At 32.8% G+C, this 25,668-nt stretch overlaps 1 protein-coding gene across 4 annotated transcripts in view; it reads right to left on the bottom strand.

The window, feature by feature from the left end:
- The window catches only part of C2CD5 (C2 calcium dependent domain containing 5), a 101,068-nt gene that overhangs the window by 32,630 nt on the left and 42,770 nt on the right, over window positions 1–25,668 (bottom strand). For all 4 annotated transcript variants that reach the window (XM_035028076.1, XM_035028077.1, XM_035028078.1 and 1 more), the window contains exons 9-13: window positions 24,470–24,555; window positions 18,704–18,812; window positions 5,983–6,097; window positions 3,546–3,641; window positions 646–837 (exon numbers count right to left, since the gene is read on the bottom strand). In XM_035028076.1, the coding sequence (XP_034883967.1) occupies window positions 646–837; window positions 3,546–3,641; window positions 5,983–6,097; window positions 18,704–18,812; window positions 24,470–24,555 (598 nt within the window). The remainder of the gene's footprint in view (window positions 1–645; window positions 838–3,545; window positions 3,642–5,982; window positions 6,098–18,703; window positions 18,813–24,469; window positions 24,556–25,668) is intronic.

Raw genomic sequence — 25,668 nt, 5'->3', positions numbered from 1 at the left:
CAGCTAAATGAAGTAGTAAAAGAAACACTACATGGCACTATTCTTTAAAAGAAAAAAAAATAATTTCTAAAATGTATTACATATTTAATGTCCTTAAAACAGAGCCACATTACTATCCCACAACAGGTTAATTAGTAATCTTCATAATAATAAACATCTGTACAGAATTTAAATGTTTAAAACTGCTTTTTTTTTTTTTTAAAGATTTTATTTATTTATTTGACAGAGAGAGACACAGCGACAGAGGGAACACAAGCAGGGGGAGTGGAGGAGGGAGAAGCAGGCTTCCCGCCAAGCAGGGAGCCCAATGTGGGGCTCGATCCCAGGACCCTGGGACCATGACCTGAGCTGAAGGCAGACGCTTAGCGACTGAGCCACCCAGGCGCCCCTAAAACTGCTTTTGCATATGAACTTATTTGAGTTTTAACCAACTGAGCCACCCAGGCGCCCTTATTTGAGTTTTATAAAGAGTGTATTCTTCCTCCCAATTTTCTATGTGATTAAATACAAGATTTGGATAGCATTACCAGCCTGCCCAGGATCACACAGATAGGAAACACTACAGCTGACATTTGAAACAGGTCTATCTGACGTCATATCCCATAACTCCTTTGAAGACTCCAAATACTATTTGCACAAATATACCTTGCTTGAATAAGACAACCTTTTCCAATAACTGTTGCATCTATTGGGAGGTCTATAGTTGTAAAGAGAACATCAGGAACTTTTTGTTTTCTGCAGTTATAGCAGTATGTGAGATGAGCTGGAAATGGCATATTCAGTTCATCATATGGTATGTGGCAAAATCCACAGCCTGCAGGCAAATTTTCTTCTAGCCTATATGAATACATCAAGAAAAAAATTGAAGCATTCTTTAAAATTCTATGCATTTTTTCAAAAACATATTTTTCATATACAGTACTTATGTACAAACTACACAACTTCCAGAGTAGGTTATGAGAGTACCACTATGACTACTAAGAATTAAAAATGACCATGAAATAAGAACCATACACTTTCGTATGAGAGAAAAGACTTACACAAGTAGTCACTGGATTGCATCAATTCATATGTTTGTGGGTGTCCCACCTGACAAAAACCACTATTATCTGAGAGCTTATTCTTTGTGATACAACATAAAAATAATGGTTAGGTATGGGTGACATTTTCCTACTATCTGACAAATATAACTCAAATATAATCACAAAAAAAATCCCAAGGAAAAAAACCTCTTTAACCAGACAACCTAACAATTTGGAAAAAAAAAAAAAAAAAATTACGATCAAAAACAAACCCATTAAAAATTTAAAAAGTCAAAAATAGGCATAATCTAACATTTCTAATTTCCAATGACTGCTTTATGATTTCTGAGAAACCATACAACTGTTTCACAAACAACATATATATCATATATAAACCACAAATGACAACACACAACCTTCCCAATCATTGTAAAATGTTTGTTGCAATAATGTTGTTTATTAATTCATTTTAGAATGATTAAGTATTTTTTTCACTCTTCCAATCTAAGGAAATTCGGGGAACAACAGAAATGGAAGCAGAAGGAAGTTCCAGGGAGAACTCCAGACTTTCATACAGCCACACCTTCTAGGGCTCTGGAAAGATGTTCCCTATTCACTCCAAGCTAAAGCAACCTGTTAGAAGTTGAAGCTTGTCAAGTGGACAAATTAAAAAGGAGAAAGGAAACTCATACTGTATCTACTACAAGTCAGGCTTCCTGCAAATTTCTTATACACATTATTTCACTGAATATCCACAATAACCTTCTAAATCTAATCAATCCCAGGTATTATTCTTTTATTGTTGAGATGGCATTCTGGTATATTAAAAGTAACAGGAAAATCAAACAGATTCTAAGTGAAGTTGTGTGACCTTGCACAAGTCATTAAACTTCTCAGAGCCTCCTCTATAAAACTAGAATAATAATATCTACCCAGAAAGGCTCATTTTCTTTGAAGATAAGTAAGAACACACAGCTAAACACCACCCCCTCCCCAATGTAATGTGCAGCAAACAGTAACAAAAACTAGTTCTTCTTGGCCTGAAACAAACCTGAGATACTAAGTAACTTATTCAGTAACACTAAATACTAAGTAGCAGACTTCAGATTCTAATGTCAGGTTGTTTGAACCAAAGCCCGCGCGTTACAAAGGGGCATAAAAGGATGAAAACTGGGGCAATTTTTAACTAAACACCTCACAGAAATTTGAACTTAAGTGATGTAATATCATAGGCATAAAAATAGAAGTATTTAAATTTAAGAAAGCATTTTAAATATGAAATATACAAAAGGGATTGTCTTTGAATACTGAGATCACAGAGAATGTTTTCTTCCTTCGACGCTCGTATATTTTTCAAATTTTCCCTAGTAAGCAGAAATAATTTTATAGCAAGAAAAAAAGACATTTTCCTCTTTTACAGATAGGGATGGTATCTGTTGCGCTAGATTGCCATATAAGAGAATTCACTGTATCCATCCAAGCCACAATACCAAAATAATCAAGCTGCATGGGAAAGGTCATTTGTTAAATCAGGCTTCTATCTACTCAAGAATGAAATCAACTGACATGTGTCAAAACTGTGTTGTAGCACTGGGACAACTCACCGGCAGGCAGTTTTCTCAACAGAACACTCTGATTTTTAACATACTTCAAAATGTTCCACACCTCTATTTTCCTATTTTTGATGACTTTCAATGCTCAGTAATATGTTACAGTCAAAATCCATTTTTAATACAAGCTAAAGAAGAAACTGACCAAGGTCTTCTATTTGCCTACCTGAGCTATTTCTCCTTCATATTTCTTTGTTATACAGAGACTTGCAAATTTATACTAAAAAAAGCAAATACGCATACAGTGGAGTAAGGGGTAATTAAAATTTATATTATCCAGGTATACTCTGGCACCAAACTAATAGTTTTCTGTATGTATATTTGATAATTTCATCTGTTTATGGAAAGCATTTCTGACATTTATGGAAGCCAACAGATTAAGGGATGAATAAATAAACTAAAAAGTAATCTAATTTTAATCTCAAATTAATAATTTCACTTTTACTTTCTCTTTCACAAACATTAAAGTTATACTTCACTTTCCAGGAACTTTTATATATAATTTTGGTACAATATAGTGTTTTGATTGTTTTGTAAATTATAAATTTTCTGTATGCAAATTGTTTCATGACCTTTTTCTGTTTCAGAGGTAAGACAAAGGGAAAGGAAAAAATAAAAAATTATTTCTATAGTGTAACAAACAAAAAAATATATACTTGAAATTCTTTGAGAGTCACACATGTAATTTATCAAGATACTAGGAAAATTATAATAAGGTGTGTCACGTAGTACAGAACTCAGTACTTCTCTATTGCTACAGGTTAGGTAAAAAGCAGTAAAGTACACTGGTCCTGATTTCTATAGTGCACCACAGTAACCCACCCTCATACAGAACTATCCTGGCTCTAAAAGTTAAAAGTCAACTTCTCCCTTCTTTGCCCTTATAGAAAATAAGCCAGGCTGCCATGACAACCTCTGCTCCAAACAGCCCTCCACGGTGCCATCCTGCAGAAATCTAGGGTTGAGTACAGCTGCTGTGCCGGATGCAGATAAAATACAGACCTCTTCACTATAAAAGAAAAGAATATAAAATAGTTAATATCTTCAGGCAACCTAGCTTTGGAAAATGTTAAATATCAAAGTGTTTATAAGGGTGACAATTTAAATTCAAGTTAGACTACTAAATATTAATAATACCATAGGATTATCTCCTACTCTAGGATAAAAAATAGAAATACTTATTAAAATGAAAAGGGTAAGAATTATTACTTAAAAGTATAAAAGATAAAGTATAATATTAATGACAGTAAATTCCTTTAAAATATGGTAAAACTGATAAATACTGGAATGTTTCAAAATAAAAGCAGTAACAAATTATATTGCTGAATTCAGCAATAATCCATAAAACTGTATTAAAGCACTCTTTAAATGCATGTTAAAGTTTATTAAAATTACTTTAAAAGCTTAATATGTAATGATCAATGTCAATATTGCTATAGCTTAATTTAAACTTAATAACAAAAGGTATCTGAAACAAATAATATCCAAAATACACTAAATGGAGCTTAAATTACATCATTATATGCAAGACAAAAAGTGATTTTCAAAAGAATTCTTTGGAATTCTTGATTACATATCACCTAATTTTAAAGAATCAATACAATTATTGAATAAAATCCCCCAAAGCAAATGAGAAAAGTAGCAGTCTAGGGACAAAATAATGGAAACAAAGTATAAATGGACCAGAAGCCTGAAAGGACATGAAAGAAATGGTCACTTGATCTGTGATTTAGTAGAGAGACGCCAGGTTTTTAAGTGTTTAAGTGGGCACTGAGAAATCTGATGGCAAAAACTATGTCTTTTAAGGGCCCCTGGGTGGCTCAGTGGGTTAACTGACTCTTGATTTCGGCTCAGGTCATGAGCTCTGGGTCGTGGAATCGAGCCCCGAGTCAGGCTCTGTGCTCAGCGCAGAGTGTGCTTGGGATTCTCTCTCTCCCTCTACCCCTCCCCCTGCTCTCTCTGAGTAAATAATTAAAATCTTAAAAAAACAAAACAAAAAACTACGTCCTTTAAGACCATAACCTTAGGACCTGAAAGCTATGACACTAAAACTATGAATGAGCCAAAACTATCTATTGGGAAGTAAGGCAGGATAAGCATAACAAATTACTAGTTTAACACAAGTAGAATAGCTACACTGGGGACAGAAAGGTGCAAGAATATCACACATGGTCAGCAAAAGAAAGGGCCCTCAGAAGATGAAACAGCATGGCTTGGCTCTGTAATGTCCACATTTACTGGAGTTTAATCATTTTTCTCTAACACTAAAGACCACCATATGCATAAAAGAATTACCCAGGTAACAGCTGACAGTAAGAATTATCCAAGAATAGGTGGAAAAATAAACAGCAGAAGGTCAGTTTCTAGATGTTATCTGTTATAAACTTTTCAAGGGGTTGAAAATAGGGTTCATCAATGGCAGTCAGAAAGTTAAATCAGAACCTGAGTAAGGAACTGGGCAAAGTCTTGGTTAAGGTAAGTGTCAAAATAAACCAGGTGTAAATGGGCAAATGAGGTGGGTGGAAAATATTAAGCTGTGATCCAAGAGTGAAATTTTATAGTTTCAAATTTTTAAAGGCAAATAGTTTTGAGCAATAATGAAGTCCAAAATGTGGTTGAAAGTTAAGTGGGGATAGAGGAAGACTTGAGAATGAGAAAGCATTAAGGTCAAGCTGTTAGAAGGAGGGTAATCATGTTCAACTGGTGGAGATACCAGAGAATTAAGAAAGGCGGGAGAATGTTTTGGAAGTAGAAAAGTCTGAACTGTGGAATGGCAAGGACTTTAAAGTAAGAGAGGTTATTCAAACGAAAGGTAGGAGAAAAAGGAATTCAGAGTAAGAGTATGGAAGTCCCTTCCTAACTTGGCAGAGATAGGAAGGACGATGTGTTGGCAGGAGAAATTTATGGTACAAATTAGTAATAGAAGGCAGAAAGAGCTTACAGACAAACTTTAAAGAAAAATGGTGTTCATTTACAACAGATCAAGGGTCCCAATATCCCAGAGGAAGGAGTTAGCAGGGTCACAAAGTGGAGTAAAATTGGCCTAGAATTAATACTTGCTATGTGCCAGTATCAATTCTCATTTAATTCTTCAATAATCTTAATTGATAAGTGATCATTAACTCCATTTCAACGTAGAAATTGAGGCTCAGAGGAGTAGTTACTTTTCCAAAGTCTCACAGCAATTAAGTGGCCAAAGTGGCACATGGACCTCGGTCTGATGTACTCCAAAGCCCATGCTCCTAGATCACGCCACAATTCTTTTTTTCTATACTTGCATAAACCTTGTACCCTTTCAGATGACAATCTGTAAACTACAGCATCTAGAAAATCAAGTTATTATCATTTACCAGATGCTAGTTGATTCACTGTAGCCCACTACAGCATGACAGCCTAATGCTTTAGCATGTGATTTTATTTCTTGTCTGATTTCTGCCCACCACGCATCTCGAGTTTCTGGTTCATCTGAAAAATAAATTTTAAATCAGTTCACTACTCAATAGCACATTGTCTATATGATAAAGAAATGTTTAAAATAAACATACTCTGGAAGGCAAAGACATACTGGTCTATAACAGATTTTAAAACTAACTTCACATGTTTAAAATGTTACTTCTCAAAATGCTTATTAACATTTTAATTTAAAATGTTACTTCTCAAAAAGTTCAACATTTTAAACTTGAGTGACAGAAAATAAACCAAGTAGTTATATTTGCTTTATTACTTCAGGGGACATCTATAGGGATGTATTTTATTAGATACAACTTAAAATGCAGACCCAGAGTTTCCAGTTTCTAATCCTAAACTGAGAGGATATTCTGTGTCTCACTCACCTTGCTCAGTGAACATTTTGAGTCATATCCATAAATTTAATTTAAATTCTGATTTCATTTCCTGGTACCTATTTTTTTTTATAACCCACTATATCTAGGTTCTTTCCAAGGCAAAGGTTTGTCAATGTTAAAAAAGAGAAAGCCATGTAGCCATCCTTGTGGGTCCTAAAGCAAAGTAACAAGAAATGAAGGGACTAACCAATTTAAAATAAAAAAAGCAAATACATTTAAAGATTATGACAAATAATCTGGTTAATTTCAGTTAACCCACTGTAACTTCATGTATGGTTCTGTAATTAAGAAAATGCCTCAGAATCACCACATTGCATTTTATTACCACAGGGAGTCCAACACTGCTTGTAATGGGGCATTATAAATGGAGCATCTGGCACACATATGGCCTAATCACGTGCATGTGGCTGCAAACCACTGGGGAAGAGCAGCTGCAAATTATAGTAACATTTTATGTGCAAATCAGTCTATAATGAGCATATTCTAATGTTTCTTTTTGGGGCAAATTTCATTTGGGAACAATTTGGGATAGAAAAAACTTAATCTAACTCTAAATAGGAGGCTAACCTCTTATTGTAAATTTTCCACATAAAAGGCACTATTAAAACTGAAAATCAAACAATCCAAAAACTGCATTTTTGAATTTCAGTACATATCCAGTTTTCAAAATGTTTTTTAAATAAGTAGAATAATTGGAATTATACTCACTAGTAAAATACTGAAGACAGCAAAATAAAGAAAGGTTAAAAGGCTTGTTATAGCTGACATTCCTATGATGTGATTTTGTTTCCTCCACAGGGAGGAGACCAGCAAAAGGGAGAAATGAGATAAAAGCCAGAGCTACAAATGATGCCAGCCAGTTCTTGTATAAAAGTTTTGGATCCAAGACAGAGCTACACTAAAACTTTCTTTCAGAAAAAAACAAAGAAATGCAGACGCCAGGAAACTGAGGAAAAGATCCAAGGACGAGATAAAATAAAGAAGAGAAATAGAAAAGACTACAACATGGTATTAGCAATCAATATTATGAATTAAGAAATGTGTAAGGCAATTAGGTAGCCCTATTTTGCACATACATTATGTTAAAGAATTTCTTCATATTCCCCCTGAAATATAGACATCAACAGCACAAATACACTATCAAATCCATTCTCTTTTTTTAGGCATACATGTTCCCAGACCAATTTGGGTATCTATTTAACGTCTTCCTTTCCTAATAAGGGAATTTTTAACATAAGACAAAAACTTATTCAAGCAGCTGCTCAATCTATCAAATTATTCATGATTCTCTGAAAACAGGTATCATAAATAATAATAGAAATATATCTCAGTTTAGAAAATAACTATTTTCCCTGAAAAACTGTGTAAAATAAAGCTTAAACTTTTCTTTAAAAACACTAGTTGAACCTGCTATTTACTTTTTAAACCTTTCTAGGAGTTTAAAATATTATTAAAAATAAAAAAATTATTAAAAATATTATTTGCTAAAGCAAATAACTGTATGCTATAAAAACAGATTTTTCTCACATTAGATTTGCCTACATCTGTGGCACATGGTAGCCTTTCTGTTTTAAATTGAATTTTACAGAAAGTAATCCATAACATTGTTTTTTAAATTTATTTCAAAAAAATGGAGGAAGTTACTTATTTTAAGTTCAGGATATATTTATTTAGAAATGGCCAGCATGTCTAAATGGAAATGTATGTAATAATAATTACTATGAAATACATATAACCACATAGAATACAAAGTTTATTTACATCAAACTTACCTTGGTATAACACATAAAATAATCAGATAATTAAACCAAAAACTATGAAAGAATAAGTGGCTGATTTAAGAAAATAATAAACAAAATAAAAAGCTGAATGCAGCGCAAGTGGAGCATTCATATTCTTCTGACAGGTTCACAAGCAGCCTTTATTTTGACACATGAGCCACACAACTGCACATGGGGATGCCATTGTTGTATTTAATAAAGTATTTACAAGTTTAATAAAAGCTAAAGAGTTACATGGCATGGGAGCTAAGGAAGCAAATGGCATATGTCCACACTCCAAAGAATTTGTTAAATTTTGTTTTTGGCTTAAGCAAAAGCTCAGAGAACAAAGGGTTTTGCAAAGCAGATTCAGCAGACAGGAGCCAGAAACAGTGGATATTTTGGCGCATGCTTGGATCAGGTGACAGTACAGACTGAAAACTATGGCAGCTCACTGAAATGGTTACAGAAAGTAATGGCCCTAGATTCTAGGTGAAAGCAAGGCAAGCATACAGTAGGGAGCACTTCATCACAAACTAGGAACTGAATTAACAATAATTACCTACAACTGTAAGCAAGAAGCCAAAGAATGAATTTGTGGGCTATTAAATTTAGGGACTATTTAATTAAAATAAAATTAAGAATAATCAATTTATTCAATATTTTAAAAATTAAATTTATCTTCAAAGCCTATACTATATTTATGCCAGAGATAAGCCAGAGAATATTCACATGGTAATGATTCAGCCTAACTTATATAACTGAAAATTCAGAAAAATCACCATATTTAATCCTATAATAGTATTTTTAAAGCTTAAAAAACTGTTAACTATATTCTTCTAAGAAACACACTAGTTGAATTTGAATTGTTTTATTCACTCTCCAAAAGTCAAAACTGAGGATCTACCATACTCATATAAAAGGCAAAACAAAGAGTATGGCTTAAAAATTTATGGCAACTATACATGCCACTCATGAAACTGAATACAACTTAGTCATTTGAAGGAAATACAGCTCAGATGTGAAGGTGCAATTAATCCACATTTCAGAGATGTCAAGAAAAAAATATCTTCACTTTAAACACCATGCTCCTCCTAATAATCCATAGAATTATTTATAATTTTGAAAAAGACCTCATTTTAGAAGATATTAAAATTTATTTATTATATAAATTATATTTCATACTATATTATGTTTTTCTCCTATGGGTCAAAACTCTTCATAGATAATATCACAAATCCTTTTTTTTTTTTTTTTTTTAAGATTTTATCTTTAAGTAATTCTACACCCAACATGGGGCTCGGACTCACAACCCCAAGATCAAGAGTTGCATGCTCCACCAACTGAGCCAGGCAGGTGCCCCACAAATCTTTTAATATATCCTTTTATTTGTAGTCATGAACTGGGCTGTAGGTCAATACCTCACTGATGCTTCTTTTAGAGGTAATGTCTGCATCCTTGGGTTGGTATCAAATTAATTCATTTTACTACTGTCACTTTTCTAGAGCATGGCCATAGCTTGATATCTTGCCATCTTTTTAACATTTTATCTTATTTCTGAAATGCAGGTGAAACTGGTAAAGATTCCTAAAATGAAAATAAATGCTTATATCTCAGAAAGTGAAGAAGTGAACAACTCAACATAATATGCCTTTATAAAACTGAATGCTTTTGAGATTTTAGGCAATCACACACTTGCAACTAAGAAACACTGACTACCTAAAGTGTTCAATTTAATTCTACTTTTACATAGTTCTGGAAGAGAATAATTCTGCCACTGAGACTCTTTTAATCCGACTTAAAGAAAAAAAGGAAATGGGCAATTATTCAATCTAATTTTTAAATAAACAAGAGGAGATCAAGTGTTAGGTGGGCTCAAATAAACATTTTTAATACAATGATAATCTATCTTGTTACTGGACAGCATAAGAATGCCACATTCTTAAATACCTTAAAGTATTATTCCAACACAAAACAACCTTTTGAAGAAGATAAATTCCCCCTAACAGAAATTAGAGAGTTCAAGTTTAAGTGTACATACAATCTCAAACTAGGTGCGGATTCAGTACCAACCTAGGAAGAACAGTCCCATCATGGAGGAAATGATGTGCAAATTCAGAGCAGACATCAGTAATTTGGGATGTTAGGATGGTAGCTGGGATATAACTGGAGTCTTCACTATTTATAAAATAAGTCAGATATATAATTACTCCTTATCTGTGAGATTTCCCTCTTTATATATATAAAGTTATATATTATATTTACATGTCACATTATAATAGTGTAATTAATATCCAGTTATATTAGATAATATATAAAGAGTAAAATTTCAAAATTAAGGAAATTACATATCTCACTTTTTTTTTTACAGATAATAAAGAATGGACAGTAGTCAATATCCAGTTACACTACAGATAGACAGAAGATTATTTATTACATTTATATGTTACATTACATATAAAGAGAAGCTCACACATCATACATGGCTATATTTATGCCCTCTTGAACTCTATATACCTACTTCCTAAAACCCTTATTAAAATTCTTAAAACCAAAAGCTGCTTAACTACTTCAGGCTTAGTTTTGCATGTCTGCTCACAAGTACCTCTCAAATCAGTAGAATTCAAGTTCCAAGAAAGCCTCTCTCCATTTAACTACTACTACTACTTACTACTACTTACTACCACCACCACCACCACCACTACACACACACACACACACACACACACACACACACACACCAAAACAGTATAAGAAATAGCCTAGACTGGGTGTATAAACAGGTTGTCTGCCTGGCTGAACAATCATGTTCCCAATCCCCAACATCATGCTCAAGACATGGTAGGCACACCACAAACATCCACTGAATAAAAGATTTTTACTTAAAACTGAAAAAAAAAAATTTAGATTATCAGAATAATATGTGTATTCTTTTTTTTTTTTTTTTTAAAGATTTTATTTATTTGACAGAGAGAGCCACAGCAAGAGAGGGAACACAAGCAGGGGGAGCGGGAGAGGAAGAAGCAGGCTTCCTGCCGAGCAGGGAGCCCAATGTGGGGCTCGATCCCAGGACCCTGAGATCATGACCTGAGCCGAAGGCAGACACTTAACGACTGAGCCACCCAGGCGCCCCATAATATGTGTATTCTATAAATATTTCCTTACACATCAGTTGACTCATTTTGTTAAAATATGTTTAAAGTAATAATTATACTTATTTTTTCTTGGTTTTGTTTATTAATTTTTAACCCCAAAGTAAATTTTCTAAACAACTATAATTCAGATGACTAAATAAAAAGAGTAACATTTTCTAAATTCAGACCACTAATGTAAAGCTTCCCTTAGCACTAGTAAAGGTTCATTTATTATAAGACTGAGAAAATCTTAAGCATATGTCCTAAAATCTACAATCTAAAATAATAAAATATAACTTTGTAAAATATTCTCAAAAACAAAAGTTATCTAGTTTTAAACAAGCTGTTTTGGGGCGCCTGAGTGGCTCAGTCATTAAGTGTCTGCCTTTGGCTCAGGTCATGATCCCAGGGTCCTGGGATTGAGCCCTGCATCGGGCTCCAGCATCCCCTCCCCCTCATCGGGCTCCCTGCTCAGTGGGAAGCCTACTTCTCCCTCCCCCACTCTCCCTGCTTGTGTTCCCTCTCTCGCTGTCTCTCTTTCTGTCAAATAAATAAATAAAATCTTTAAAAAAATAAATAAATAAAACTAAACAAGCTGTTTTACTAACTCAGTACTTAAAACATTCACTCTTAAAAATATTGTCTAAGTTTGGAAGCTATTTCAAACTAGCATTTTTTCAAATCACTTTATATAGCTACTTTATTATTTCCTCTTGTGACTTCTTGAAAAAATATCTAAGCTCACATGTATCCTACATGAAAAAAGAATAACAAATTTTTCTCAACTACACTGAGACTATTCCTAATTAAAAATTATATCCATAGGCTATTCAGAAATACTTTCGGGCGCCTGGGTGGCTCAGTTGGTTAAGCAACTGCCTTCGGCTCAGGTCATGATCCTGGAGTCCCGGGATCGAGTCCTGCATCGGGCTCCCTGCTCGGCAGGGAGTCTGCTTCTCCCTCTGCCCCTCCCCCCTCTCATGTGCTCTCTCTCATTCTCTCAAATAAATAAAAAAAAAAAAAAAAAAAGAAAGAAATACTTTCAGTGGTAAACTCAGAAGAAAGAAAAAAAAAGAGCATAGCCATTTAAGAAACAATGAGCTAGAACTTTTAAAATCTACTCTTAAAATATTTTTACAACTCAATTTTCAAATATACTTGGGTTTCCAAAAGATAGGATTCAACTGCTCACTGGGATTTTAGACTTGTAGCTATGTGGGATAATCCTAATCTATCTTTCTCTCAGCTCAAAGTTGCTAAGAGACTGTTTGACTTGCCACATTCTAATTACCAAGTCCTGCTGATTTGACATTTTAAATATTTTCTAAATTTATGTTAAGAGTGTAAGCCCTGAAGCCAGAGTAGTTAGGTTCACACTGTAGCTCAACAAATTTCTATTTTACTTTGGGAAAATTGTTGTTTCATTTTGCCCAACCACAAAATAGAAAAAATGCCTATCTCATGCCAATGTTTTGAGAATTAAATGACCTACTATCATAAAGCACTTGGAAGAGTGCCTGGCACATAGTAAGGGCTCTATAAACTTTAGCTCTCCTATCACCACCAAATCCTAGGGCACTTACCAGGCCAGGGGTATTGCAGTCAACCAACTGGCCTCCCTGTCTCTAGGCTTGCTGCCTTTAAATCCATTCTCCCTTCTATAATCAATGATCTAATACAAATGTGACCGCAGGATACCGTCTTATTCCTATGCAGCCAGTTCCTGGCATATCATACACAAGATGTGCAAATGCTGCTTCCTCCTTTCTAGCAGCAAGATTTATCCTTGTCTTTCTCAAAGTCTGTTACCAGGCCAGAAACATAAGAAGCAAGATAAGAAAAGGTAATAAAGTAATTTTAAAATAAATTCTCAGATAATTGAGTTTTCTTCTTCCTGCTATATAAAAATATTTCCTCTCACTGTAGTTAACACAACCTAAGACAGCAAAGCAGGAGAAAAAGGGAAATACACAAAAAAAGTTGAACTAACAAAGACATTCTGTATTCAATGGCAAACAATGGGTATGAAGTAACTATGTAAACATCATCAAATAGGTAATGGCTAGGATATTGTTTTGCAATGCACTACTAAAGTTTCAGAACTACATTCAAAGGATGGAACAATATGCCTCCAAATACACTGTCTGAAATATAAAATCTGTGTGAATCTTTTATATATCCTTCAAACTAAACTCAAGAATTACCTCTCCAAGCCTCCCTGCCACGTAGTTAATCACGCCTTCCTCTTTAATTCTGTATCTTATATCGCACCATACCATATCACACAGTAAACCATTAACATATTTTTTCTAACCTCCCGGAATATGACTTTCGTGAAAGCAGAGGTGGCATCTTCGCACACCTATCATCTAGCAAACCATATGGCATAAAATAAGTTCTAATAAATGCTTGCATGACAGATCATATTTCATGAAATACTACTGTGTGATAAAAACATGTTCTTATATCTTTCCACACTTTAATGTTTCTGAAATAAAAATGTCTAATAATTAATCAATATACTAAATATGGTAATGTTTCTTTCTCTTTTCTCTTGGAAAGCTATTATTAAATTGGTGATACCTCACATAATAAATGGTGTCAGAGAATCCAGAAAATACAGTATTGATGAACAATTTCTAACATTAATAAAAATTATACCAACAATTATTTTTCTTACTGATGTGGCCAATTCATGATTTTCTATGGTAATAATACAGGACAGCAATGGCTAACTTATTCCTTAATCACAGAGAAGAATACATAAATGATTTGAATATATTTTTCAAATATTACGTTTTTATATTTCAGAATTACCACATTATTTTTCTTAACCTAATATCAAAATCAGCCTGATCTCTGAATAGTACTGTTAGCATAAAGATTCTAATATCTCAGTCAAAAGCACAGATGAGAACATTAAACTGAAAGTCATCTTTGATATTCTTTTAATATTCTGTAACTTATATCCACCTTTTTTTCATACACTCACTACCTGACTTTATTTTAAATGATGGCAAGATATACTGCTTCCTCAACCATGTTTCTCCTTGCCAAATTCTGTAGTTCTGCTTATGCGGGACAAAGGATTATATCTATAAGATTTAACTTCTTGTCTACTTTCCAAGACTGTTCTTTCATCTAACACACATCTCACCCTAAACATCTTTGCCCTGACAACATTTAAGCTCCTTAAATTATTAATGATCAGTCTATTCCCAACGTCCTTTTCTTACATAATTAGGCTTTTTCACTTCCTATACACTAATCTGCCTACATCTTAAAAATATATTCCTATTTTTATTAAATGAATCCAGCAGGGTATTTTTCTCACTAAAAACCAAGTATAACATATTACATTAAAAATGATTATTTTAATTCTAATCAATGTGATAACAGGCTGGCAAAAACTTGGATAGGAGTTAGAGTTAATTTCCCTGAAGATTTACCAATTGAAGTTAGTCTAAATCTGCAAAGGTTGGACCTGATCAGATTGTTTACTAGACTGAACTTAGGTAAATCTGCATGATGAACATGAGATACTTCATAGTCAAACATGCATTACTTACATCAGAACTTACATCCTGGACTCCTAAGAACAAAAAAAGTTTACAATATTGAAAAGATTATGGGATATTATCTAAAATGCTGAGCCTCTTGGTGTTTTTGTTTTTCTATAAATAGATATATACTTTCTGACACGAAGAACTGGTAAAATCCTTCAAGCAAAATACCAGCTTCTATTACTGAATCAAAATGGTTTTATTATTTAATTCCAAAAATAACACAAAAATTTACATATTTATATTAAAAGAATATACTTTTATCAAAAAGAAAAATTGGCTTTGACTCTAAACCATATCATCAGCTGTAAAGTTATCTTAGTTTAGTTTCTCTAAAAGCTATAAACTATATCCATATGTAAAATTACTTAAAAAGAAAAATTATATTCTCACATGAAAGGGGAAGGAAGGGAGCTTATGAAAGCCGTTAATCCCTCCAAATCTGCTCTTACTTACCAAATTTTGAAACACTTCTGGAATTATAAATAAAAATGGTAATAGTTACAATTTTATAGTACTTATAGAATACTAAATATATTATATTCAAATCTAAATTAACGTTTAAACATACTTTAAGCTTATCAAACTAGCCATTTAATTAACGGTTAATATTTCTTTAATCGTAAAGCTAATGCCTATATTATTTACCTGATATGAAAAACTGTCAAAAATGTAATAAATATAATTTAAATTAAGGTTTTTGAAAGTTAATCACCTAACAAAAGCCATTTGTAATTTATGGTATTTCTATGGTTTTGGTTAATTCATTTTAGTTAACACATTTTTATATTTGCATTTCCATGGAAACTATAAGAGTTATAACATATGTACTGCAGAATGTATCTGTATAACTGAATTGACATTAAACCTATTTAATCTAGAACATTTCTAAAAACTTCACTGAGCTGCCATAATTTTTGTCAGCATATGTAGTACTGAATGACCATCAAAATACCTGAATTGAAACTATTCCAGTCTAGCAGTTTGTAAGATCTTGTGTTACCCATAATTCCGACAAAGGCTGAGTTCAAAACAGCAAATTAGTAGATCAGTTTTAGGTGCAGAATAGTAGGAAAAAAACAAAAAAAACACTACAAACAAGAACACAATTGACAATACCACTTGACAGGAATTGGAAAGACACAGACAGCAGAGTTAATAAGAAGTAGAAATAGAAAGAGAAGGAGCATGCTATCATAATCTAACATTAACTAAAGTCTAGTTGTTTAAGATAATGACTTTGATTTTTAAAACCACCCCATTCTTTTCCTTGTTGTTTAATATTTAACAAAGGAGAAAATTCTAAAAGAACTAACTCCAAAATAATAATCCATAGTTAGCAGGTGGTAGTGGTTTTAAAATAAGATTTTATTCCTTCTACACTCAGTGTAAAATGAAAATTTCCCATTTTCACTAGACAAAAAATAACTGCAAGAGTCATTTGAGAGTGCAAATACAGCATTTTTAACAGCACATGCATCTCAATCCATCTTAAGTTTCTCTCAGCAGAGTAACTCAGTGTCATAAAATTAAAACATCATCATGGTAGATGCTAATCTAGAGGGTTTTTTTTGTTTTAACATTCAGCTTTTTTCAACAAATTAAATCTTTTTCATAAATAATTATTTATGAAATATTAAGAACATCAATAAAATGTTCTTAAGAAAATCTTCCTTTTTTAATGCATAATACATATATAAAACAACCCAAAAAATGTGATTTTTGTATCAAAATAATGTAATATTGAAACCATTAGAATATATAGTTGATTTGTATTTAACTGAAAATAAAACAAAAATTAAAATATAACTTATATATCATTAAAAGCATTTATATTTATATGCCCATAATCTTTTGGGAAATAAGTACATTAGTAACTGAGAATTCCTACATGTGAATTGAAAAAAATATTCTGAAAGGGGAGGAAAAGAAGAGAATGGATAAGCTGATAATTACAATACACAAAATGTATTCTGTAATAAAGATTCCGGTATTCTTCCCTGGGCCTGGATTCTTACATTTATCACACCACTAGAACAAACTGGCAAGTATGATAAACCCCAAAAAAGGGTTTCTTGTAAAAAGTAATAGGATTTTAAATACAGCTCTCTACTTAAACTTATTTAAGTAACCTTTGTTTGTTCTCCCAGACTCTATAGCTTACTCAGAGTACATGGAAGCAACAATAAAATCAAAATGTTTTCAGTAAATAGAAGACATCACCAACAGTTAAATTTATTCCTGAAACCATTTTTGGAGCTTATCAGTAGGCACCAACTATCAAAATATTTGAGTCAATGGTCCAAAGAAACGCAGGTAACAAGCCTTGGGTCACACAGTTAATGTCAGGTATATTAAAACTCAGTATTTCCTTGCACTTTCCAAATAATTCAAGTTCCTAAACACAAAGATATGGAACTTGAAGGGTCTCCAATGTCTCAATACATTAAAGTGGCATGAGTCTAAATATGCCTTTAATTACTACAGAATATACAAATAATACATGAAGAAAAGATCTTAAATTGATTAGAAAAAATAAGGACAGCAGAAAAAAATAATAAACCAGAGAAGAAAAAGAGAAGACTAATGCTTAAAAGATATATTTGTTCAGCTCTAAGAGTTAGATAATCCTAGCTACTATTCCTCTTCTGAAATCTCATTCAAGCTCTGGGAAAAATTCCATTCTGCTTCTCTGGAATTATTAACTGAAAAGACATCAAACCGCAAGGCACGGATTAAAATTTTTTTTAACTTAAAAGAATGGTAATGCTCTGTAACCTCAAAATCACTATCTGCAATGTTTTGCATAAAATAATTTCAAAGTGTTTTACTCTTTTTGTAGCTGTCAGTACAAGCCTCAGGAAGAGGTTATTGAAAGTGAAAATTTTAAATTTTCAACAATATGTAGGTATATATGCCAAATAAGAATACTAACATAACTTCAGCTTTTTTAGTATGTCATCAAAACAGCAAATTAGTAGATCAGTTTTAGGTGCAGAATAGTAGGAAAAAATTGAGCAAATTACTGGGAATCCAGTCAATGAGAGATGCAAGAACAAACACCATATGGAAAGTTTCTACCACACTTGCCATGCTTATTTTGGATTTAGAAAAACCATCAAACATTCCTAATCCAAGGGCCCGATATTGGGATTGATTTGATGCCTTTCTTCTTTTACGATCATGGCCCCATGTTTTAAAGAAGTGAGCTACTATTCTTACTTGTTCATTGTTCACTTATATAGAACAAACAGCTTCAGAAAAGAAACCGAGAATGCACAGACAGCACTATTTTTTTTTTTAATTCTTAGACACTACACAATGTTTATGATTACATTTCAAAGGAATACTTCTTTTAGGAATAAGAAAATTACTAAAATAATCTACAAAGAGTTATTGCTAGTGAAAAGAATTAACGTCTTAAGATAATGGCCACAATGGTCTAATTGCGAAATTTGTTATCTGCCTAGATCAAAGAAAAGAGCTGACTGAAAAGTTACCTAAGAATTCCTTCAAAGTGATGCCTTGGCCAAAAAAATGAATCAAGATTTGTTTGTTTTATATAAAAACCTAACTAAAATAATACTTCTACTTATTTGATCATTTTTAATTAGGATTACTGCAAATACTTAAAGCAACATGCCAGTTTATACTTTCTTTTTCATTTCTCTTTTTGGATAGATTTGATTTTTTTTAATTATAAAAATCAATCTTAATAACCGCAGTTTAAGTCAGTGAAACACTGAAAACAAACTTTTAAAGAACATACCAGGATTGTGGATACGATCCAAAAGCTTCACAGAGCGTGCACTAACAACACCCCCAACATGCACGAGAAATCCAGGAGGAAATGCCGTCAAGGTAAAAAATGGAAATTCCTAGTAAAAATAAAGGGGGAAAAATATAACTGATCATGTGCAAAGTACAAAAAATTTGCTTGTTAAAAAGCCTGATCCGAATAGATTATATTCATACTATGAGATATGAATCCTATCCCTTAACAAAAGGCTACCAGTTATACATTACACTTGCTTTGTAATTAAATGTTTTCTTAGATGCTTAGAGTTCCTAATCCATTTTCCCATATACATCATGTTATACAGAATCCAAACACTCTTTTTATCAATTCTCAATGAGAAAAAAAGGTTCTCAGAGTTTCGATTTAAGATCTTTGAACACACTCTTCCTTCCTCTCAATCTCCTACTCTGATGCAAATTCACAGTGAGATGTGGGGACTCCCTGCCCTTCTACTCTGAGTCTACTTCTCAGTGGGGCAGAATCCTCCTCACATACACACACCCAATTCCAGGCTACTGGTAAAGACTGAAGGCCTGGTGCAAGAGATCTACAAGAATGTGGGACTGAGGGAGGAGTGGGACAATGAACAGTGTGGGTTAACAGATTCAGGGAAAAGCAAAGGGCAATACCAAGCTGAAGTGGGTAGAGAATCGCTGTGTAAGATTATCTACTCTATCAACACCAGGTCAGCTGGAGAAAATTTTAAGTACATAAATGCATCATATTAAGGAAAAGGGAGAAGAATGTAGATGACAGCGAGGGAGGAAATAAAATTCCACAAGTTCTTCCAAGTTTCATTCTCCCCTTCTCTCTCAAGGACATCAATCTCATCAATCTAGAGGTAAGAGGGAAATGGGAAAACAGAGAAAGGAAATTCATTGAAATAGCATCCAGGAAGAAAGGGGAGCTCTTGTGACTCTCCAAATACAGAGGCCTCTCACATTACACAAAATTGGATACAAGCAAGGGAAATTTAATATCTGCCTCATCTGGCTATACGATTAATGTAGCTCACTTAACCAGAAGTCATTTGCCAGTAGCCTCAGCTATTCAGAACATAACTGAGAGCTGGAAAATAAGCAAAACAGAGCTCTCAATAGTCAAAAGAACTGTTATACTTCCAAGTACTAAAATTTATGTAACTGATTCATAAGAAATCCCTATAGATCATATCCATACTATGCCATACAGCAATTATAAACATATAATTTTAGGAACGTATTTTAAAGTCTAGCAGTATCTTTTTTTCTGGACATAGCAGTTTAAATGCAGCAAACAAAAGCTGAGAGATAAAGACATACAGAATACTACTAGAAGCAGGCACATTAAAAGCAGCAAGATTACTGACTGGCTGCTTAAAGCATGAAGAATACAAATTCACCAAAGCATAATTCACAAAGCATAGCAACTTGGAGTCATTTAGCACAAAGGCAAACAGTCTTGCACACTTCAATAACCCATGAAGATATAGTTTAAAATATAGAGAGAATTTAGAAATAAATTCAGTTAGAATTTAAAAGTAATATTTAAATTAACAAGGGTAAGAAAAAAGGGAGAGGATAGGAGGGGAATCTCACTTACATGAATTATAAAATGTTTAGTCAAAATGCCTCATTTCCACCTGAATTTTTTAAATATAAGTTTTAAATGAGATATATACAAATAAGCTTATGCTATTTGAAACTTAAATATCTTATCTAAGTTAGGCCTTTATGATTTTTTTTCAATTTTAAGTACACAGTTTTTAAATTTCCTCAAAATACTGAAGCATATTAGAAAAAAGTACTTTACATTTAATCTTTATACTTAAACATTTTAAATATCCTGGACAAGAGACACTGAAAATAATATTTTTATAAGCTAAATGGAAAGCTGTACTTCCTTCTGAAACTGAGAAATAAGTTATGTAAATTCACATATTGGAAAACATCTGCATATAAGAATTTAGGTATAAAAATTAACCTAATGACTTCTCTGCTTGAGATTCGGACTCTTCTCCCCAAATTCCAGAAGATGGGATAAAGGGACAACAGGGAAAGCATCACACTAGAGTTGGTGGTCATAAGCAGAAAAAGTAGGGGAATGGCTGCCCAAAGAGGCGGACGACCACTCTGCCAACTTAAACTCTGTCCTATATGTCCAATCAGCACACCTACTTTAACACACAAAATTTAACCTGGAGTACATAAAAATGGTATGGTTATTCAACCAAAACTACATCTTCAAATAACTCTCTCAGAAGAACTATGGCTGATACCTACCGCTAAAATATCTATCATCTCCACCCCCATCACCAGTGACACCAGTGACTACCAGTGACTGTTAAATACCCCTCATCTCCACCCCCATCACATAGTGACTACTATGAAGTGCTTACAGAGTGCCAGACCTCTGCACAGTATCTTAAAACTATGCTTTATAATCTTTCCCATACCCTAACGTGAGAGTCAAGAGGGCCTAGACTCTATGTGAGCAACAAACTTTATCATCTGGCTTCTTGAAATATCTGATTAAAACAGACAAGGAGTTGGTTTTAATCTCTACTCTATCATTATACCTGATGACTTTATAGGTTCTCTTCCATTGAAAAGAACAGCTTCCTTAAGATCAGCCAAGCCCAATCCATTTCCAATGCCTAGATGAGAATTTCAGGGACCAGAGAAGCCATTTTCTCTGCAAAGTCCTAATATTTAAAGTGCCTTGCCTTGTGGTACCACTAGGTAAGAATTCGTATGTTGACATTCTGACAATAAGCCAAGTGCATGCAGCATAAATCTATTTAATACCATGTGTTCAAAGACAGGCTAGTTGGAAAATCTGGGGACATAACGGGAGTAATTTTTTAACATTTAAATAGAATTTTTCTCAGAATATATTTAAATAGTTTATTTTTTCAATCAAATATTCTTTTTATTATCCCAAGAAACGAGTCAACTTTCTACATAAGAAAACTCCGTGCCAGATTCCTACTATGATTTATTGTATAATTTGACCCCACTATTAATAATTATCAAAAGAGTTTGCTTTATATAAATGTTTCCCAAAATGTGGTCGTCACTAACAGGTATTTCACATGGAAGATTCCATTTTAAAATATATTTGGGAAATACTAGGTTAAACCAAGTCAACTAGGTTTCTTTATTGAAGAAAAAAATCCCAGCATCTGAAAAGTAACTTCATTTTTCTTACAAGTGAAAGAAGAGTCATATTGAAAAATAAATCTATTTGCTTTACATCAAATAGTTCATAGGTGGAACCTAAATCTAATCAAATATTTATCTCTACATCTTATCTCCTAATCATCTGACACCTATTACCAAGATCATGTCAATTTATTTTTCACAGATTTTGTGAAAGAAAAAAATAACACTTTTATTTTTGAGAACTGCTACTTGAACCCATTAAATAAAAGATGCTGGACAAAGGTTCTCTTTTCCTCAAGAAAAAAAAAAAAGCCATACATTTTATGAAGGGTGGCAAGGGGCAGAAATGAATATCTTTAAAAAATGAATATAAAAATGGTATTAAGTATATCATTTGTTCACCTTGACCTAGTATTCGACTTGGCAGAGTTAAGGCCTATCTGAACACATGTGAGGAGAATTCTTCATACTTCTAAACAAATTTTTTCCCCAAAACAAAGACATACTAATGGCAACCACAGGTTAATGGGAAAGCTAAAAATGATGTTTGTTCTATTTATTGTGTACCCAGGACAGAGAGGTAGTCTCACAAAGTCAAGTAACTACTCAGGGTTAGGTAACATAAATGTATTGCCAACTCAGATTTTACAAGGTTGTAAATGAAAACTATAGTTCTCCCACATCTTTACCATTAATTCCATAAAGATTATCTAGTAATGTATGCCCAATGTGATGTGTCCAAAACTTTAAGAATGTTTAAAAGCATATTTGAAAACATAAATTTTATCCAAACTAAATCTAAAACAATTTTTATTGATTAGTTTTTTTCTTCTTTTGAAGCTAGATGTTTTCAGAAGTTCTTAATATAGATAATGAAGTCACAGGCACAAGATACAGGCAAAATCTCATATCTCATATCAGTTTTTCTGTTCCTGTGAATTGTAGAATGACAATTACAAGGAAATACTCCTAATGTAAGGAACTCTACAGAGAATGTAAAACTGGGAGCGGGGAGGAGGTAAGAGTATTCTGGCCTAAAAAAAGGTAAGTGAACAGGCATACCTTCACCCTGACCCTCTTCTCTGTGTTTTCAGTCTCTTTCTCTATTTGGTTTTAATAAATGGTCCCAATGTTTAAGTGGGCTTTTGCATGACAGTAGCTGGTATGCCTGCAAGGTGTGAAAGTAGCTCAAGCCCAACTGCTGCCTGGTAAGGGATAAGGCAAACAACTGTGTGTCGCTAAAGTCTCATCACTCTGCTTAGCTCAGCTCAGCTCAGCTCTGCTCCCCACAACCTTGTCTAAAAGGCAAACAGTGCATACAGATACTTTCTGCACAGGAAAGAAAGTCTAAAAAAAGTAAACTGTTACATTGTTTGTAGTCACAGAATCTGTAAACACACTATTCTCAAAAGCTAACCTCTAGAAAAGAAATACCTTTTTTTATAAAATGCATTCTTTTATAGGTATTTACCGTTTCATCTTTTTTTTTTTAATGCTAGTATAAAATGGAACATGTAAAAGAAAATTCTGTAAATGCTTATAAACTTGCAAATCAGACACAATGAAAGCTATGGAACTGTGCCTTAAAATAACTGACATAACATATAAATAATCATGCACTGTATTCGTTAAGTAGAAAAAAAAATGAGCCTCATAATGCTAATAAATTTTTAAAAATTGCATTACGAAAAGAAATAAAGCTGGCAACATTTGTTAAAGCTTAAATAAAACTTAAATGATCAAGATTAAAACTAGAACAGCTACCAATACAAGAAAAAGGCTCTCACACATGTTCAGAAACATACCCGCCTTCTACAGAACCTATGAGGCGATCCTCCCTTAGCAATGAAGTTTATACAAAAAAATAAAAAATAAAAAGAGAAAAATCATCTAAAAATTTTGACTATTTTCCCATTTAACATAGGTAACTAAACATTAAACTTATAATAATTAAAAGAGATGTATTCACATACCAAATAACCACATTGTTTATGTTAATCTGTAGAAATACTGAATCTGTGCATTTCTTACCCCTAAGAGATTGGCCAGCCATAAAACTAATCTCAGCATATAAATATATTAATACACTAAAGAATTACCTTTTCTTTTCTTTTCTCTTTTTTAATATAGTCTCCATGCCCAGCACGGAGCCCAACACGGGCCTGATCTCACAACCCTGAGATTAAGGCCTGAGCTGAAATCAAGAGTCTGATGCTTAACCAACTGAGCCACCCAAGCACCCCAAGAATTAACTAAAATATTTTTTTCTGGAAAAAGTCTACTATTTCCTTCTATATATTATAATTTTAAGGTAAGATGAGAAATGATTTCATCATTCAGTGGATATTTCCAAATAGACTATTTCTAATAAAAAACTGGAGAACAAAACAAAAAAGTTACAGAATTATTCCAAATTAAAATTAATTATTCATAAACAAATTTCTTTGATACCTTAAATAAATTTTGGACTCTGAAACTACATTACAGATACATGATCAAAACTAGTTTATGGAAATAAGTTATAAATACATGGAAGCATGATAGTAAAAGCATATTAACAGTGAAAGAATAAAGAATGTTGAATGTCTCTTACCCTTTGTTCCAGTGCTGACTGAGTCTGTTGTCTTAAAAGAGCTTTAAATGGCCCCCCTTCTTTTCCAGCACTACCACTTCCCATTCCTACAGAACATCAGTACATAAATAACAACCAAAAAACAACTATAGAAACAAAGTTTAACTGCATTCATCTTCATAAATATCATGAGTCAAAATCTTAAAATGATCCAAACATTTAAAGTATTTGACATGCAATTAAGCACATATCTTACTCTATTTTATTCACAAAGTTTTCTTTAGAAGCAAGATGTCGAAACTGTACTGATCACAGTTTTAAACTTATTTGTTTAGACTCAATCTGTTCTAAAACTTATTTTTTAAATTGTTAATGTAATGAATTTTTGTATAATATTCAATTTTTAAAAGTTGAGTCTTCTAATACAAAATAATCAAGATACTACCAATTACAATTGACCCTTGAACAACATGGGTTTCAACTGCACAGTCCACTTATACATGAATTTTTTTCAATACAGTACAGTACTGTGAATGTACTTTCTCTTCCTTATGATTTTCTTAGTAACATTTTCTTTCCTCTAGCTTACTTCATTGCAAAAATACAATATATAATACATGTAACAAAATATGTGTTAATTGACTATGTTATCAGTAAGGCTTGTGGTCAAGAGTAGGCTATTAATAGTTAAGCTTTTGGGGAATCAGAAGTTACATGCACATTTTCAACCTGTGCAGGGGTGTGTTGCTCAAGGGTCAACTGTACTTACTACGCTAACAATTTAAGAATACTAAAAGAAACCAAGAAACATCAAATGCTTGTTTAAAAGGAACTATAGAGAGGAGAAGCACTTTTAATTGTGCTTACTTAAAATATTCCAAAATTCTCTAAAGAGCATGAATTTTAGGCAATTTTGAAATATAGTCAAATCTATTTTCTGATAACTTCCCATTCCTAAATATATCATCCATGACAAAACACTATTAACATTCATAGTTTTCAATACTCACTGGAAAAAATCAACATAAAATATTTTTAAAAACTAAAAATCACAGACATATAATAGACACATCACAAATGTACATAGTTATGGATGAAAAGAATTATATTTCCCAAGCTCTTAGATGTATTTTTTAAAGGCTTCATTTTTAATTTCTTTCCCTACTTTATTTTATTCTTTTGATAGTACCAATAGACCAATTGCGATCAGAGAATTACAG

The sequence above is a fragment of the Mirounga leonina genome, unplaced genomic scaffold (assembly GCF_011800145.1).
Source record: "Mirounga leonina isolate KUSES-001 unplaced genomic scaffold, KU_Mleo_1.0 Mir_201, whole genome shotgun sequence".
Lineage (NCBI taxonomy): Eukaryota > Metazoa > Chordata > Mammalia > Carnivora > Phocidae > Mirounga > Mirounga leonina.
The sequence above is the reverse complement of the archived record's forward strand: the minus strand, read 5'-3'. Positions and strand labels throughout refer to the sequence as shown.